This window comes from Pongo pygmaeus, chromosome 10 (genome assembly GCF_028885625.2).
Source record: "Pongo pygmaeus isolate AG05252 chromosome 10, NHGRI_mPonPyg2-v2.0_pri, whole genome shotgun sequence".
Lineage (NCBI taxonomy): Eukaryota > Metazoa > Chordata > Mammalia > Primates > Hominidae > Pongo > Pongo pygmaeus.
In genome coordinates, this window is record NC_072383.2 from 53,486,811 (window position 1) to 53,503,620 (window position 16,810).

Genomic DNA, 16,810 nt, shown 5'->3' on the forward strand with positions numbered 1-16,810 from the left:
GAATCACAAAATGAGAGAATGCCAAAGTTGGAAATAGTTTTAGATATGGTTTAGCCCAGTGAGTTTCAACCCTGGATACACATTAGAATCACCAGAACAGCTTTTAAAATATACTGATGAGGCCGGGCACGGTGGCTCACACCTGTAATCCCAGCACTTTGGGAGGCCGAGGTGGGCAGATCACCTGAGGTCAGGAGTTCAAGACCAGTCTGACCAACATGGTGAAACCCCGTCTCTACTAAAAATACAAAAATTAGCCAAGTGTGGTGGCACACGCCTGTAATCCCAGCTACTCAGGAGGCTGAGGCAGGAGAATCGCTTGAACCCAGGAGGTGGAGGTTGCAGTCAGCTGAGATCACACCACTGCACTCCAGCCTAGGCGACAGAGCGAGACTCTGTCTCAAAAAATAATAATAATTTTATATATACATATATACATATACATACATATATACACATATATACATATGTACATACATATATATATACTGATATTTGGTCTTCACTCCTTAGATTCTATTTAATTAGTCTGGAATCAAGGCTTTTTTTTTTTTTTGAGACAGAATCCCACTCTGTCGCCCAGGCTGGAGTTCAGTGGCGTGATCTCGGCTCATTGCAACCTCTGCCTCCCAGATTCAAGCGATTCTCCTGCCTCAGCCTCCTGAGTAGCTGGGATTACAGGCGTGCGCCACCACGCCTGGCTAAATTTTGTATTTTTAGTAGAGACAAGGTTTCACCATGTTGGTTAGCCTGGTCTCGAACTCCTGACCTCGTGAGCCGCTCGCCTCGGCCTCCCAAAGTGCTGGGATTACGGGCGTGAGCCACCGCACCCGGCTAATCAAGGCATTTTTATAAGCCTTGTGATTTCTGTGATTCTAATGTTTAGATTCTAATGCTTAGCCAGGGTTGAGAACCACCGATTTAATCCAATCCCTTCTCCCAGTTTTACTAAAGAGAAAACTAGAACCTAGAATGGTGAGCAACTTGCCCAAAGTCACCCAACATGTTAGTGCAAGGTGCACCGAGAGAGATTGTACCAGTAGCAAGAATATGCTCATGATGTTTATAATTGTTCTCGCTGGAGTTAATCCCGGAAGCATTTCTTTTTAGTTCACAGAGACCTTATATAAATTACTTTTTACTTTGGCACAGCACTTACGCTTCTGCTAAGACTGAAATGGGTTCGCATTCCTGACCACAAAAGGACAGAGATGAAATTCTACATTCACACAGCCCGCCAAGTTAGCCAAGCTCCCTAGGAGGCTGTCTGAAGTGCCTAAAATGCTTCTCTACAATGATCACCCAGAGCTGAGAGACTTCAGTGGGGCAGTGAGAAGAAAGAGGGTTGGGAGAGACAGGAAAGCATTCTCTCCTTGAGGGAAGGAACTGGGAATCAACTGAGAACCAGCTAGCACTACCAGGAGGTAAGGAGAGGGAAGGAGAATAATTTAAATGAGTCCAGGGAGCTTCTGCTCCCTCAACCAAACGGTGATAGACGGCCTGACACCACCGGCCCTCGAAGCCTGAGATCCACAGGAAATGTTAAAAACTGGCTTGGCAATATAAGTATTAGAAAATACTTCTTCCAACACTCACCAAAAACTAAGCTCCCAATAAAGAACACTTCACCTGCCCTCAGCAACCCTCAACCTCTCTTCCCCGCCAAGATCTCCACCCAACGTCTCAAGAGGGCGGTTCCCAACCTCACGTGACACAGCGGTCACGTGACATGGCCCCGGGGAGCCGAGGTGAGCGTTCCAGCTTCCGGAGCCGGAGGGGGCCCGGCGTACCCAGCCCCCAGCCCGACGTGACCATGCTGTCCCGCCTCCTAAAAGAACACCAGGCCAAGCAGAATGAACGCAAGGAGCTGCAGGGTGAGCCAAATATCCTGTCAGCCGTTTTCTCTTCGGCCGCGGCCTAGCTTCAGCCTGGAGCCTGGATCTCGAGTAACTACCCATATCCAGGGAAAGACGCCAGCTAGCAGGCAACGGGCATGGGGGAGAGGGAATTTCAGGGCGGCTTTTTTTGAAACTCCTTTCCCTTGCCAACTGGCTCCGGTCCCTTGGGCAATACTCCGGTCCCCTCGGCAACGCCTCCAACCCCCGACCTGCCGCACCTTAGCCCCGCCCCTGCCCCGGAGCGCCCTGCCTATTGGCCCTGGGAGCCTCTCGTCCTGGCGGCGGGAAGGAGTGACTCTGGAGGGAGGAGGGTGTGGGGAACCCCCCAGAGATGGGCTTCTGGGAGGCCTGAAATAACCGGAACGGAGGTGGGGCAGTTGTTTCCTGAGTCCGGGCTGGAAATCTCGGAGTTACCGATTCTGCGGCCAAGTAATGGAGAAAGAGTGCCTGGGAGTCAGGAGTCCTGGGCGCTGCCGCTGACTTCCTGGCATCCCTGAGTGAGTCCATTTCCCTCCCAGGGTACCAGTTTCCTCATCTCTAAAATGAAAGAGGTTGCGCTATGTTTTGCAAGGTCCTTTTCAGCTCCGGCATTCAGAGATTAGTTAAGAAATTTCGGCAACTAGCAGAATAGTAATGGATGGGTAGGGAACCTTTAACACTACCCCTCAAAAAACCAAGTCTCCCCTCCAATTCCTTTTCCCCCTCTCCCCAGAGAAGAGGAGGCGAGAGGCTATCACTGCAGCGACCTGCCTGACAGAAGCTTTGGTGGATCACCTCAATGTGGGGTATGAACCTCTTATCAACATCAGTTTCCTCCTTCCCCACCCCGCCCAAGTTTAGGTACTGGCCAGTCTGGCACTCAGACCGCTGTTGAAGGGGTGGGATGTTCCACTAATTCCCCTATCGTACCCCGCCCCTCCCAGCTCTTTGTAGAGCAACTTGAGTCAACTCTGAGTCCTAGCACTGGGCAGGGGAGGAACAGCTGCAGTGGTTAGAGAAGCAGCCAGATTTCCCCTTCCCCACGTTAACTTCCCTGGCATTTACAACTTGATGCCATCTGCCCACCTCCCTTCACCCTTCCAAGTCCAGCTGTCACTTCAGCAGGAGGGAGAGCACCCTCCTTCATTACAGCTTACCACCCTCTCGTTCTCTGCCTCCCACCCTCTGGCAAGCCTGGGGAGCAGCTGGCAGGAAAGAGATGGCACAGCTGGTGGTGGTGAGAGTAGAACCTGTTCCAGGAGCTATGGCAGAGCCAGACTGTCTCTTACCTTCCTACTGGGTCTCTAGGGACCACACCCTGCCCCAGCCCTAAATGAGAATGCCAGTAACAGCCAAAGACTTGGGAAAAAGCAAAGAACATTGTCTCTTGACCCTGAGTGACCCAGAAGCGTGCAGAGATGATGATTTGCTAGTCTGCCTGTTGGAAGACAGGCAGTATGGTACCTTCCACCCCAGATCAAGTAGAACAGCTTGGTGTGAATCCAGAGACTGAGTCATCCAAGTGAGCCATGCAGGGGCTGGGGTCATCTTCATTACTCATCTTGGGGGAAGGTTGAGAAAAAGAAAGTTGTGGTTGGGGCCTCTGGTCTCCCTTCTCTCCAGGCAGCTCTCTTTACTCAGTGTGAATATAGAAGCAGGTGGTCAATGGGGAAAACCAGGAGTTCAGGAATTCTCAGGGGAGTCTGTTTCAGTTCCTACCCCACCCTTGACAGTGACCCAGCCGTCTCCCAAAAAGAAGGAGCAGGGTCTGCCCTCCCATTTCCTCCCTCCCACACTGGCACCTCCTGGGCTCTGCTGTGCCCATCGTTTGTGAGATTGGCCCAGGCTTCTTCCTCTTCTTTTCCTTTGCTAGATGCCACCCCACTTTCAGCTTAGAGGGCAGCTAAGCCAAAGCCAGATTAGAAAGGGTTTTGTGTTGCTGCCCACGGCTCCTCTCATTCCCCGGAAAGGAAAACAAAGGCTCAGTCTATCTTGGCCCCCGTCAGGTGTCCTGCCCACGCCCTCAGCCCCCACCAACCCCTTCCCCGCTCCAGCCCCCACACATTCCAGTGGGTGGGGGCACCGGATGTGGAATCTCCTGCCTGACTAGAGCTTTGGGGTGGGAAGTGAAAAATTCAACAGCCAATAAAGGAGAACAATTATTGCAGGGGTTGAGGAGGGCAAAAAACACTGGCGGAAAGTTGGGGACACCAACCCCATGATAGTAATGGTGACCACAGCCCGTACCTTGATTGAAAAGAAAAAATAGTGCCTAAGGCAGAAGGGAGGGAGCATGTGTGTGTGTGTGTGTGTGTGTGTGTGTGTGTGTGTTCCTTGATCTGTGTGGGCGAAGGCAAAGGCTTGGGAGAGCAACTGAGAGCCGAGAAGAAACCCCTGGGATACCCTCTTTTGACCCAGGGTTCCTGGGGAGGGGGTTTGTGCTTCCATCCTAACCCGGCTTCAGGGAGGGGCCCAATTTCCCTCTCCAACTTCTTGCATAGATCCCTAGGCTTCCAATCACTGCCAGATGTGTTTCTCCTGCTGGATTTTCCCAGTTTTTCCATGCCCCTTTTTCCCTCCCAGCTTTTTCCTCAGGGATATCACCCCAGGTTTTCCCTCCCTTCCCCCACTCAGCTGCAGGAACTCCTTTTTGGGGTTTGGAGCTGGTATGTTTCTAGTCAGCTCTGAGCTTGGCTCTCCTGGGAATCCTGGGAGTGAAAGGAAGGAGCTGGGTTTATTTGCATGTACTGGTAGTCATTTGCATCACATCCAAAAATGGCCAAAATTATGAGCCCTGATTCTTGGCTGAACTCCCACTGCTGCAATGGAATATTAGTCCCGGAGACCACCCCCAACTAGCCGGGTGAGCTGATCTCCTCCCTCCTCCAACCCCCCAGTGTGGCCCAGGCCTACATGAACCAGAGAAAGCTGGACCATGAGGTGAAGACCCTACAGGTCCAGGCTGCCCAATTTGCCAAGCAGACAGGCCAGTGGATCGGAATGGTGGAGAACTTCAACCAGGCACTCAAGGTAGGCCATACTCCCTACCTCACCACCCCAATCCTGGGCCCCCATTGGCTGCCTCCAGTCAGGTTACCTCAGGTTTAGGTTAAGGAGGAAGTAGGGTGGTCCCAGAAACCCCATCTATAGCCCCAGTGTCAGAAAAGGTAGAGAAAGAAAGAAAAGCAGTTGGTGGGTCCAAGTAAGCCTTTTCCAGGAGATGAATAAAACGTATTCCCCAGACTGGAAGCCATATCTAGCCATTCTGATTCCTGGGCTCTCACGTCCTTTCCCTCTTCCCAGGAAATTGGGGATGTGGAGAACTGGGCTCGGAGCATTGAGCTGGACATGCGCACCATTGCCACTGCACTGGAATATGTCTACAAAGGGCAGCTGCAGTCTGCCCCTTCCTAGCCCCTGTTCCCTCCCGGAACCCTATCACTCCTACCTCACCCACAGGGGGAAGGAGGGAAGCTGACAAGCCTTGAATAAAACACAAGCCTCCGTTTCTCTGTGGTGTGTTTCAGAGAGCTACTAGCTCCAGTGTCGGGGGTGGGAGTGGAAGGTTCAAAGGTGGTTTCCCTGAGGGACAGGTACCTTTTGGGTAGAGGGTGGAACTAGCTTCCTCTTACTGTCCCAACTCTCTTCTCCTCCATGGCCCTTGTGCAGGTGTCTGTTAGGCAAGCAGAGGGTGGGAGTTCCCATCCCTCCTGAGAAGGTCCTAGTAGCCCTGCCCCAAGCTTCCTAATTCAGGACTTGTTTCCTACAGAAGAGAAACAAGGCAAGGTACAGGCCTGGTCCCCAGCTCTGGCTTTCTGCCTCTCCACGTGCTCATGGCCCCCCCCCAGGCTAACACTAAGCAGTGTCATGAGTCTGAGCCAGGTGGGAGATTAATTCCTGGGGGCACTTCAGGGCTGAGAAGGGGGAGGAATGACAGGTCCAGTAACCGTTACCAACAGAGCAATGCAGCTGCCATCCTTGACAGCTCCCTCCTCCTCGGAGACCATGACATAGATGGTCAGGAACCCAGGCTGAGAAAGACAGCCAAGGGGTGGGGGGAGCCTAGGCAAATCTGGCCTCTGCCAAGTCCTGGCTTCAGCCAGGCAAGCTCCAGCCTCCCTGGCTCCTCCTCCTCCTCAGTCCTATCCCCACCCTGTCACACATACACTTAATACGCCTGGCATCCAATTCCACCCACTCCGGACTTTGGCCTTAGCAGTAGTTAGTGTGGGAGGCTAGGAAGACTGGGAGCAGTCTCTTAAACAAAAGCAAAAGAATCAGCTTCGGGCGCTGTAGTACCTGCCAGCTTTCCCCACAGGAGGTAAGTGGATACTGGGAGCTGGGGGAACTATGAGAAGACTAGCCAGATATTACATGTATTGCCAGCTTAAAACTTTCAGCTTTTAACATGCTTCCTCACACATTATCCCCTTTGATCCTCCACAACTCTGCGGTGGACCTGGTGGGTCTTAGCCCCACTTGGTAGATGAGAAAATAGGGTCAGAGAGACAGTGAGATGCTCAGTATCACACAGCAAACCTGAGGCCACCAGGACTAAATGCAGGGTTCTTGGCCCTATACATCATTCCAAACACAAGACCCAAGTTGCATATAGAAGGTTCAGTGTCCCTGGTTTAGAAGGAGAGGTGGTGTGAGGCAAGCAAGAAGATGCCTCTGTTGCACTCCAGCCTGGGCGACAGAGTGAGACTCCACCTCAAAAAAAAGAAAAAAAAAAAATGCCTGTGCTCCATACAGCAGGTCTGTACACAGGATCTGGCTCATGTGGTTTTAGTTAAGTTAGCCACAAATACAGGGTCTGCCCACATCTTTGCTTTGAACAGATGAGCCATGGTTGGCCAATTATCTGCCAACCAGATAATTTCTCAATATGCTCACACCAGATGCTTCCAGCTAGGGAAGGTATTAGGGGAAAGGGCTTGAGGGCCGCAGTAAACTGGACAAGTTTTTCTGCCCAGCCTAGGCTGCCACCTGTAGGTCACTTGGGCTCCAGCTATGTGGCTGCCTCTGCTGCTGGGTGCCTTACTCTGGGCAGTGCTGTGGTTGCTCAGGGACCGGCAGAGCCTGCCCGCCAGCGATGCCTTTGTCTTCATCACCGGCTGTGACTCAGGCTTTGGGCGCCTTCTGGCACTGCAGCTGGACCAGAGAGGCTTCCGAGTCCTGGCCAGCTGCCTGACCCCCTCCGGGGCCGAGGACCTGCAGCGGGTAGCCTCCTCCCGCCTCCACACCACCCTGCTGGATATCACTGATCCCCAGAGCGTCCAGCAGGCAGCCAAGTGGGTGGAGACGCACGTTAAGGAAGCAGGTAAGTATGGTAGACCACCAGGAATATGGTGTGGGGTGTCCTGATCCCCACAGTGACCCCAGGAGTCACCTGCAAGGGCTGTGGTAAGCTAAAGGGACAATTTGAGGAGGAGCAGTTTTCAGATGCTCCCAGGAAGAAGCGGGGGCTGTGGGAGTGCTTCACCTACCCCCAGCATCCTTCTCATCTCCCCACAGGGCTTTTTGGTCTGGTGAATAATGCTGGTGTGGCTGGTATCATCGGACCCACACCATGGCTGACCCGGGATGATTTCCAGCGGGTGCTGAATGTGAATACAATGGGTCCCATCGGGGTCACCCTTGCCCTGCTGCCTCTGCTGCAGCAAGCCCGGGGCCGGGTGATCAACATCACCAGCGTCCTGGGTCGCCTGGCAGCCAATGGTGGGGGCTACTGTGTCTCCAAATTTGGCCTGGAGGCCTTCTCTGACAGCCTGAGGTGAGGGGTACAGGGCTCTGGGTTCCAGGACTAAGAGCAGCCCACTCAACAAATGTGGGCCAGCAGAGATGGTTACGATGCAGCACATTGGAATAGTTAAGAAGAGACAGTTTAGGGCTAGACTTCATGGGTTCAAACCCCACCCTTATGTAAGCTTTGTGACCATAAGTAGATTACTTCTCTTTACCCATTTTTAACACGTTTGTTTTTTGTTTTTTGAGACTGATCTTGCTCTGTCACCAGGCTGGAGTGCAGTGGCACGATCTCGGCTCACCACAACTTCCGCCTCCCGGGTTCAAGCGATTCTCCTGCCGCAGCCTCCTAAGTAGCTGAGACTACAGGCACACGCCACCATGCTCGGCTAATTTTTGTATTTTTAGTAGAGACAGGGTTTCACTATGTTAGCCAGGTTGGTCTCAAACTCCTGACCTCGTGATCCGCCCACCTCAGCCTCCCAAAGTGCTGGGATTACAGGTGTGAGCCACCACGCCTGGCCTTGCCTCTCATCTTTAAACAATAAGATTCAAAGTTCCATGGGAGCACAAAGGAGACAACAGGAGTAGGGCCTGAGTTTTTTTTTGTTTTTTTTTTTTTTTTTTTAAGCGTTTTGCTCTTGTTGCCTAGGCTGGAGTGCAATGGCGAGATCTCAGCTCACTGCAACCCCTGCCTCTCAGGTTCCTGTGATTGTCCTGCCTCAGCCTCCCGATTAGCTGGGATTACAGGCACGTGCCACCACTCCCAGCTATTTTTTTTTTTTTTTTTTTTGTATTTTTAGTAGAGATGGGGTTACACCATGTTGGCCAGGCTGGTTTTGAACTCCTGACCTTAGGTGATCCACCCGACCCGGCCTCCCAAAGTGCTGGGATTACAGGCGTGAGCCACCACACACAGCCCAAGGCCTGAGTTCTTAGCAGAAGTATAAGGCGCCTAAGCTTAGTCCACCTTCTAAGGAAGCCTGCCTTTGTCACCATCACTCAGCAAATAACCTGAATGTCTCTTTTTGTCCCTGTCTCTCAGCCTTAATTTTCCAGGCAGCATCATGGAACACATACTTTTTTTTTTAGTTCTGAGACAAGGTCTTGCTCTCACCCAGGATGGAGTGCAGTGGTGCAGTCACAGCCCACTGAGCTTCAAACTCCTAGGCTCAAGCAGCTCAAGCGATATCCGCCTCAGCCTCCTGAGTAGCTGAGACCACAGGCACGCGTGCCAGCATGCCTGGCTAGTATTTTTTTACAGATGGGTTCTTGCTGTGGTGACCAGACTTGTCTCAAACTCCCGGCCTCAAGCGATGCTTCCGCCTGGGCCTCCCAAAGTGTTGGGATTATAGGCGTGAGCCACTGCATACTGGAACACATACTTTATACTTGGATTTTTTTTTCTCCCCTCCCCTCCTGCTCCTTACCTATACTTGGATTTCTACATCTGTGCCAGGGCAGTGGGATGTAGCCCCACTTTCCCCATCAGCTTACCCTCCAGCAAATATGAGACTATACCCTTCAATATCCAGCACTCAGGCTCAACCCTGTGTTTTGGGAGCAAGGGAATGGGGTTCCTCTAGGTCAGGAATCGGCAAACTCAGTACTCAAGCCAGATCTGGCCAGCTGCTTACAAGCTGATAATGGTTTTTTTATTTTTAAATGGTACATTGTAAACTGTTATATAAGTACCTGATAATATCATTAATTTTGTTTATTGGCCTGCCATGCTTAAAATATTAACTCTCTGGCCCTTTAAAAAAAAAAAAACGTGCTGACCCCTGCTCTAGATCAAAGAAAACAAACCTCAAAAATACTTTCCTCCCTCTACCCCACTTGACCCTTGTCCCGGGGCAGTAGGCATCTCCTTCAAAACTCTTGTCCCTGGTTGGGTTTCTCAGCTCTCCAACCCATGTCCCTCAAAGTCCCCTCCCTACAGGGCAAGAACCCAGCAACTTCCCTCTGCCCCCCACTCTAGGCGGGATGTAGCTCATTTTGGGATACGAGTCTCCATCGTGGAGCCTGGCTTCTTCCGAACCCCTGTGACCAACCTGGAGAGTCTGGAGAAAACCCTGCAGGCCTGCTGGGCACGGCTACCTCCTGCCACACAGGCCCACTATGGGGGGGCCTTCCTCACCAAGTGTGAGTAGCCAGGCCCACACAGGGGCACATGAAGGGAAACGAGTACCAGAAAGGCCAGTCCTGCATAAGCCTGCTGGGAGGTGGGTGGGGCACCCAGGACAGGGTTGAGGGTGAACAGGATGTTACAAGAGTGCCCAGGCCATGTGGAACCTGCCCACTCCCCACACTGAGGAGGGGACTGAGGGTGACAAGCCCAGGGCCCCAGAAGACAGTACCTAAGATGGGCTGGAGTGAGGAAGGGAAACTGATTGCAACCACCTATGGGGCTGCAGACCTGAAAATGCAACAGCGCATCATGAACCTGATCTGTGACCCGGACCTAACCAAGGTGAGCCGATGCCTGGAGCATGCCCTGACTGCTCGACACCCCCGAACCCGCTACAGCCCAGGCTGGGATGCCAAGCTGCTCTGGCTGCCTGCCTCCTACCTGCCAGCCAGCCTGGTGGATGCTGTGCTCACCTGGGTCCTTCCCAAGCCTGCCCAAGCAGTCTACTGAATCCAGCCTTCCAGCAACAGATTGTTTTTCAAGGACACGAACTTTGATTGATTTCTGCCCCCACCCTGGTACTGCCTGGTGCCTGCCACAAAATAAGCACTAACAAAAGTGTATTGTTTAAAAAATAAAAAGAAGGTGGGCAGAAATGTGCCCAGTGGAAGGCTGACCCCATTTAAGTGCCAACTACTCCAAACCGACATGCTCACGGTCTCTGGCCTGTTCAGTGCCCACAAAACAGCTAGCACCCACAGCGGGGCGCCAGGGAACTGCCTCACATCTACAGCTGCACCTCGAGGAGTGGCCATCAGAGGGCACTTTAATACATTTCCCTTATTTTCTGAAGGGGAATAAGGTTGCAATTCAGTGTCTGTACTGGAAATGGTCTTCATATTTCTTGGGGGAGAAGAGCAGGTGATGAAGAGCGTTCGGGGCCAGGCTGGGTGGCTTCCATGGAAGAAAAGGCAATATTCACATAAATTCTCCTGCTAAGGACACTGGCCACACAGGTGTAAAGGCAACTTATCATACTTTGAAAGGAGTTGGATCCCTTGAGGATTGGCCAGGAAGGGAGGTGCTGGGCCCTTAGCGGTGCACAGAAGGCCAGGAAGATGTCCAAGGCAGATGTGGGCTGGGCTCTCCCAGGTGGGACCTTTCTGGGGAACTGCTTTGACTTACGCAGCAGATGGTTTCATGAATGTTCATAGTGAGCCTGGCAGCATAAGACTAGGGGGCAGAAAGCACCACAGTCTCTGGCTCCTCACTTCTCCCACTGCCTGCCCAACCAACACCTTCAGCAAAGTCCTCCTTTCCCAAACACCCCCCAAAATAGACCTTCTCGAAGTACACATGCAGTAAGGTCCCAGAGGACAGGGAACATGGGTAAGGAAAGGAAGGAATCAAGCATCACTCTAAGACAAACACAGACCATCTCTCTTTTTGGTCTGAAAAAATAATCCGTTTAATTGAAAAACCTGGAGGATACTATTCCACTCCCCCAGATGAGGAGGCTGAAGATACCAGACCCCTACATCACCTCGTAGCCACTTCTGATACTCTTCACGAGGCAGCAGGCAAAGACAATTCCCAAAACCTAGAAGGAAAGATGGGGACGGGGGTGCAGAGGAGTCAGAAGGGCTAGCTACCCCAGACCCATGCAAGAGACTCCAAACACACACTCCCAGGCCAGTACCTCCTGCTCAGCACCCTCCTCCCCTCAGCCCCTTCCCTCCAGGCACCCTGGACGGAGTCCCAGCCCCTGCTCAGGGTTATCTCTTACCTCGACAAAAGCAATTCCAAGGGCTGCTGCAGCCACCACCAGCACATTTTTCCTCAGCCAGCCCCCAATCTTCTCCACACAGCCCTGAAGGGTGGCAGGCACAAAGGACAAAAGCACCATCAGAAACTTCCCACCCCAACCCCCTCCCCTGGTCCATCAGTCTCTTCCCTGCCCCTGTACCTTTCACCCCACCCTTAGCATTTCCAGATCCCCTCCCCATCCCTGACCCTGTCCACCTCCATCCTGGGTCTCTTGCCTTCTAAAACATTTCTCAGGTTTCCCAAGTCCCATACACAGTCTCATCCCTACCTCCTTATGGATCGCCTTCTCGTTGAAATTAATCCCACAGCCCACAGTAACATTAACGCAGCAGGAGTCAGGGACTCGGTTCTTCGACATGGAAGGGATTTTCTCCCAATCTGTGTAGTTAGCAGCCCCACAGCACTTAAACTGGGGGAGAGAAGAAATATGGAGAAGAAGGTTGTTCAGTGAACCTTCACCTTCAATATGGAGATGAGAATTTTTTTTTTTTTTTTTTTTTTTTTTTGAGACAGTGACTTGCTCTGTTGCCCAGACAAGAGCCCAGCGGTGGCTCGATCTCGGCTCACTGCAACCTCCGCCTCCTGGGTTCAAGCGATTCTCCTGCCTCACCCTCCTGAGTAGGTGGGATTACAGGCACTCACTCACCACCACACCTGGCTAATATTTGTATTTTTAGTAGAGACGGGGTTTTGCCATGTTGGCCAGGCTAGTCTCGAACTTCTGACTTCAGGTGATCTGCCCACCTCGGCCTCCAAAAGTGCTATTACAGGCGTGAGCCACCACACCCAGCCTTGGAGATGAGAATTCTCTATTCCCACCACCCCAGCTCCCAGCAATCCCACTCACATCTGCCTGCATCCTGTCCAGGATCGAAGCAGTGTGGTTGTTTTTCGGGTAATTCTCCATCTGCTGCCGGAAGTTGTTATTAAACTCTGACATCACCTGAGTACGGAAGAGCACTGTTGCAGTCAGAATTCAAGCACCTGGGTCCCAGACCCGGCTGAGGCAGGCCCTTCCCATTATTCCCTGCTTACCTTATCTCTAAACACATAGCCAGCAATGGCTGCGGCCACCTCCACCACCATGATAAGAGACAGGAAGATGGCAAACTGCAGGAGCAAAGGACAGGAGTCAAGTTTGGAGTCTATGTATTACAGGGGCCTGTTCTGGCACAGCCGGTCCCTGGACACTCACAAAGGTCTTCCTCACCCACCCACCTCACACACCTTCTTGAGCCCGAACCAAGCTGCTCTGGCAGTCCCAGACCACCCATGTTGGTCCCGCCCCCCACTCACCGTGATCATAAGACAATAGTTCTCCTTGCAGGCCCCGCAGCAGCCCACAAAAGCCACCAGGAAAAGGAAGACACCCACTGCGATGATGACCACTGGCAACAGAGAGCCAGGGGTAGCCCCCTGGATTATGGTCTGACTCAGGACAAGCTGTGCACCGACACCCACGGCAATCAGACCCACTGCACAGGCCTAAGAGGAAATCAGGTGAGGATTAGGCCAGATCCACAACACAGTGGCCCTCCATGGTGGAGGGCAGGGGGTACACCTAGGACACAGACTTGACCCCATCCGGAAAAGAGATTCTCACACCTCCAGGGAATTTCTTTGGCTGTGGGGAAGGGGGATGACCCATCATTACCAGCCCCTACCTCCCCTGATCCCCTCCCGGCTCTTTAATCAGGGACGTGACCAAATTCAAAGACCTCCCAGAAAGCCTTGACCCCAAGACATGTATTTCTGACCTAGAATAATGCTTTCTACAGGCCTCCAGGGCTCCCAGCTCAATTCTCTCCCAGAACTGCCCCCTCACTATCCTCCAAGTGCACATCCCACGCGCGCATCAGCTGTGACTAAGGTTCCTCTGGCCAGTTAGACCAGGAGAAGGGAAGAGGAAAAGGGGGCAAGAGTGATGTGCCCCTCCCTAGAGAAACAGTAGCCTCTCAAGCCAGGAGCCCAGGGCAGGAACAAATTGAAGTGGGTAGAGCCCCTCCTCACCCCCAAGCGCTGGGAGGAGGGAAAGGGGAGAGGGGCTGGAGAGGGACGAGAGGGTTGGGGAGGAAGAGAGGGGAGAAGGGAGAGCGAAGGGAAGCCCCGTGGCGATAGCATCAGGCGGTTGGCTGGTTGCCCCACTGCCCCATATCACAAATGGTTGGGTCACCAGACAGGAAGGGCCAGGAGGGATGGGGGTAGGGGTTGCTGCACACCCAGGATGGCCATTCTCGGTGGAAACAAGCCTCAGGTGTCCAGGAAAACTGGAGGAGGGAGTGGCCGCGCTGTCTTTCCCTGGCTTTCTTTCCACATCTGGTCTCCAGCTGCCTTAATTCTCATTCCCTCAGCCCTCACCACTGTGAAGCCAGGTCTCCCCGCACCCTGCCGGCGCGCCCCCCAGGACTCCTCGCCACTCACGCAAAAGGCCAGCAGGAGGACGTAGAGCAAGAACTTCACACATTTCATTCCTCCTTCCACCGCCATGGCTGCCGGGCCTGGGGCAGAGGGGAGGGCGGGGGATTAAAACTGGCCGAAGGGGGACCTCGGTTTCCGGGCTCCCGGCCGGCCCTCGAGGGCTTCCCTTCACGGCCCCGATTCCCGGCCCCTCCCACCCGGAAACCCGCGGTCGGATCCACGTCTCCCAGCCCCCTCTTTACCCGCAGGAGAGAGGTGGGGGCGACGGCCGCGAAGCCCGGACCCCGCCCCGCCGCCTCTGGGGCCCAGGACAGATCCAAGGGCGCCGGCAGGGGCTTGAGCCTGACGCCGACCCTCGACCCGCCAGTCTCCGGGCGTCAAACACCCTCTCCCCACCCAACACCCAGCCTGGAGAAATGGTCTTCAGCCCAACCCCGACCCCCGCTCCAGCCCCTTTCCCCTGGGCTGTGACCTCCCTGCCCACCAAAAAAAAAAAAGTGCAGCCAGCACCCCCGCCACACCCTGCCCGGGCCCAGGGAACTTCGAAGCCAAGTTGCTCGAGGGCGGCTGGAGAGCGCCGGGCGAGTCTCTGCGGGCCTGGGGCGGGCCCTGGAGGAAGGGACTGCGGGTGGTCTCTCCCAGCCCGCGGCCTCACCTGGTCTTCCCAAGGCTGCGCGCTCCTCTCCCGCCGCGGCTCCGGGGCTCTCTAGCTGCGCCCCCCGGCTCCCGCCCCGCCTGCTGCGCGGCCCCGCCCCGGGCTCCAGCCACGGTCCCCTCCCCCGCCGAGTGGCCGCCGGCCTCCCTCATGTGACGCGGGAACAGCTGCGGCCTTAGTCACTGGGCCCGGCGCGTGGTGGGCCGAGCCCCCCGCCCGGCCAGGGCCACGTGGCCCCTACCCGGAAGAAGGCGCCCACCCCCGCAAAGGGAAAGCCGCAAGGGCAAGACCTCGGGGCGCCTGGGGCCCCCCTCTGGCGCTATACCTCCGTGCCAACTCGGGGTAGGAGAGCGGGGCGGAGCGCAGCCTGGGTCACTCTGGTTCAGAGAAGCAGACGAGGTGGGTGAGAGTTACCCTCTGAGCGCCGGGGCGGAGAGCTGAGGCCGGGTGACAATGTGGTCTGTGAGGTTTCCCCATCCTACCGTAGCCCAGCTCTTTCCTCTGGCTCCAACTCTGTGCAAGCCCCCTCCCCATCCGACTGTGCAGACAGCTGGGGACTGCCTGGGGTCGGGTGGGGCCAGAACAAACACTTCCAGAAAGTCCCTGGCTCACATCCTGGGTGTCTCCCAACATTCTAGAGCATTCTAGAGTGGGGATTTCCGGCCCCCCTCTATTAGCACAGCTTCTCCATTTTCCAGGGCTCCTAGTCTGAGAAAAAGGGAGGAAGCCCTTCCCCGAAGCCACGCTACCCAGTCAATCAAGACACGTCCGCGTCGGGTCCCGCCCTCTGGGGGAGGATTGACAAGGTCTGTGCTTCCAGCCTCCCGGACAGCTCCTGCATCCGTCTGTGATAGCGAGGGCTTGGGGGAAGACACGAAGGCAGGAGAGGCTTACATCCTCTGGATTTCCCCGTCTTATCCCAGAAGACAAAGCCAGGTGAGGGCTGGAAGCGGGCTAGGGGGATCAAGCTGCCTCCCTCCCTTGTGCCAGGGGTGGTCCCCAGAAGGAGCTGATGTGAACAGGCCGGAGAGTAGGACAGGCCGTCATACCCCCACACCTCCAGCCTCGGCCCCACTCCTTGGGCTCTTAAGGTCCTGCCTCAAGAACCACTTCCTGAGTCTTGGTGTATGTGTGTACACAAAGAAGAAAAGAAGTCTCTAGAGCTAAAGGAAGGAGATCCGGGCTGGGCTGAGAAGCACCTTCCAGGATCACGGCCTTCCCGCGGGACACACCAAGCCCATTCCCGACCTTGCTCTTCCTGACCATGGCTGGCAGGCTGTGGAGGAGGAGCGGAGAGCTGAAGAAAGGAGTATTCATCAGGTTCCTTATTGTGCTGCTGCTAGATACCAGGCATGTGCTAGGCTTGGGGGCTGCAAGGAGAGGAAGACAGCGGCCCTGCCCTCTGCTAGCAGGCAGAACCAAGTTCTGGCCACACTGTGAAGAAAGGCAGAAGCCTGCGGGGGCAGCTGGTTAAGCTCAGAGGGAGGGAAAGGGAGAGGAGAATGGATTTCACGGAGCAGAAGGATGTGCTCAAGGTGACCTTGGAGAATAAAGGGGAGAGCTCCAGGGACAGAGAAGCAGTTGACTGTGGGAAAAAAAAAAAAAGGGAGCATTTTTTAAAGTACATGGCAGGTTGGGGTTGGCTGGCTCAAAGGGCTTGGGAAGGATGTGGTGAGATGGGTTGAAGGTGGTCTGAAGATCAAGATTGAGAGACTTTAGATACATAACAACCAACTGCAATGTTTGGTCCTTCATTGAATGGTTGAACAAACCAGCCATGAAAGACATTTTGGGACATACAAATATGGACTGTGAATTAGACATGAGAAAATTATTTTGTTAACTGTTATCATAGTTAACAAAACGGTCATATAATGATATGATTATGTAGAGAAGTTACTCTAGCTTTTCCTCTTTTTTTTCTTTATTCTCATATCAGCCAATGCATTTGTTACAGGAAAGGGGTCCCAATCCAGACCACAAGAGAGGGTTCTTGGATCTCATGCAAGAAAGAATTCAGGGCGAGTCGCAGTGCAAAGTATAAGCAAGTTTATTAAGAAAGTAAAGTGGTGAAAGAACAGCTGCTCCATAGACAGAGTAGAATGTTCCTGAAAGTAAGAGGAGGGGCCAGGCGCGGTGGCTCACCACGCCTGT

General features: G+C 53.9%; 4 protein-coding genes and 1 long non-coding RNA gene across 9 annotated transcripts in view; 3 read left to right on the forward strand and 2 right to left on the reverse strand.

Annotated features, from left to right (window-relative positions):
• ITGA7 (integrin subunit alpha 7) overlaps positions 1-1,651 on the reverse strand; it is a 29,658-nt gene extending 28,007 nt beyond the window's left edge. The window contains exon 1 of one of the 2 annotated variants that reach the window (XM_054441973.2): positions 1,597-1,651. The gene's annotated coding sequence lies outside the window, so the exon portion shown is untranslated. The remainder of the gene's footprint in view (positions 1-1,596) is intronic. The other variant, XM_054441972.2, reaches the window with a different exon arrangement.
• Positions 1,321-5,387, forward strand: BLOC1S1 (biogenesis of lysosomal organelles complex 1 subunit 1). The gene is made up of 4 exons (XM_054441985.2): positions 1,321-1,874; positions 2,611-2,683; positions 4,775-4,907; positions 5,181-5,387. The coding sequence occupies exons 1-4, from the start codon at positions 1,730-1,732 to the stop codon at positions 5,289-5,291; spliced, it is 462 nt and encodes a 153-aa protein (XP_054297960.1). The 5' UTR covers positions 1,321-1,729; the 3' UTR covers positions 5,292-5,387.
• A 138-nt stretch (positions 5,388-5,525) lies between these two features.
• RDH5 (retinol dehydrogenase 5) lies at positions 5,526-10,432 on the forward strand. Of its 2 annotated transcripts, none has more exons than XM_054441978.2 (5): positions 5,526-6,198; positions 6,854-7,200; positions 7,395-7,653; positions 9,607-9,770; positions 10,043-10,432. In XM_054441978.2, the coding sequence occupies exons 2-5, from the start codon at positions 6,891-6,893 to the stop codon at positions 10,264-10,266; spliced, it is 957 nt and encodes a 318-aa protein (XP_054297953.1). In that variant the 5' UTR covers positions 5,526-6,198; positions 6,854-6,890; the 3' UTR covers positions 10,267-10,432. The 2 variants fall into 2 exon arrangements, with proteins under 2 accessions (XP_054297953.1, XP_054297954.1); XM_054441979.2 differs by having other exon boundaries at positions 6,859-7,200.
• Positions 10,433-11,199: 767 nt separating this feature from the next.
• On the reverse strand, positions 11,200-15,376 carry CD63 (CD63 molecule). 3 transcript variants are annotated; one of them, XM_054441983.2, is made up of 8 exons: positions 14,982-15,376; positions 14,005-14,081; positions 12,880-13,068; positions 12,619-12,693; positions 12,431-12,526; positions 11,852-11,992; positions 11,543-11,626; positions 11,200-11,356 (listed from the first exon to the last, which is right to left on the reverse strand). In XM_054441983.2, exons 2-8 carry the CDS (start codon positions 14,068-14,070, stop codon positions 11,291-11,293), a joined length of 717 nt encoding a protein of 238 aa, XP_054297958.1. In that variant the 5' UTR covers positions 14,071-14,081; positions 14,982-15,376; the 3' UTR covers positions 11,200-11,290. The 3 variants fall into 3 exon arrangements, with proteins under 3 accessions (XP_054297958.1, XP_054297957.1, XP_054297959.1); XM_054441982.2 differs by lacking the exon at positions 14,982-15,376 and adding an exon at positions 14,657-14,737; XM_054441984.2 differs by lacking the exon at positions 14,982-15,376 and adding an exon at positions 14,523-14,667.
• LOC134737641 (uncharacterized) lies at positions 14,794-16,459 on the forward strand. The gene is made up of 2 exons (XR_010122736.1): positions 14,794-15,055; positions 15,355-16,459. It is a non-coding gene; the product is annotated as an uncharacterized LOC134737641 (long non-coding RNA).
• Positions 16,460-16,810: the final 351 nt, after the last annotated feature.

What these genes read in the sequence shown, in the direction of transcription:
- BLOC1S1 (XM_054441985.2), top strand. Translation starts at nt 1,730, where the DNA reads ATGGCCCCGGGGAGCCGAGGTGAGCGTTCCAGCTTCCGGAGCCGGAGG. An exon ending in TGAACGCAAGGAGCTGCAGG is followed by an intron (nt 1,875 to 2,610) that starts GTGAGCCAAATA and finishes CCCTCTCCCCAG; the next exon opens with AGAAGAGGAGGCGAGAGGCT. An exon ending in GTGGATCACCTCAATGTGGG is followed by an intron (nt 2,684 to 4,774) that starts GTATGAACCTCT and finishes CCAACCCCCCAG; the next exon opens with TGTGGCCCAGGCCTACATGA.
- RDH5 (XM_054441978.2), top strand. Translation starts at nt 6,891, where the DNA reads ATGTGGCTGCCTCTGCTGCTGGGTGCCTTACTCTGGGCAGTGCTGTGG. An exon ending in GACGCACGTTAAGGAAGCAG is followed by an intron (nt 7,201 to 7,394) that starts GTAAGTATGGTA and finishes ATCTCCCCACAG; the next exon opens with GGCTTTTTGGTCTGGTGAAT. An exon ending in GGGGGCCTTCCTCACCAAGT is followed by an intron (nt 9,771 to 10,042) that starts GTGAGTAGCCAG and finishes ATGGGGCTGCAG; the next exon opens with ACCTGAAAATGCAACAGCGC.
- CD63 (XM_054441983.2), bottom strand. Translation starts at nt 14,070, where the DNA reads ATGGCGGTGGAAGGAGGAATGAAATGTGTGAAGTTCTTGCTCTACGTC. An exon ending in TGGACAGGATGCAGGCAGAT is followed by an intron (nt 11,993 to 12,430) that starts GTGAGTGGGATT and finishes TCTCTCCCCCAG; the next exon opens with TTTAAGTGCTGTGGGGCTGC. An exon ending in TTGGAATTGCTTTTGTCGAG is followed by an intron (nt 11,357 to 11,542) that starts GTAAGAGATAAC and finishes CTTTCCTTCTAG; the next exon opens with GTTTTGGGAATTGTCTTTGC.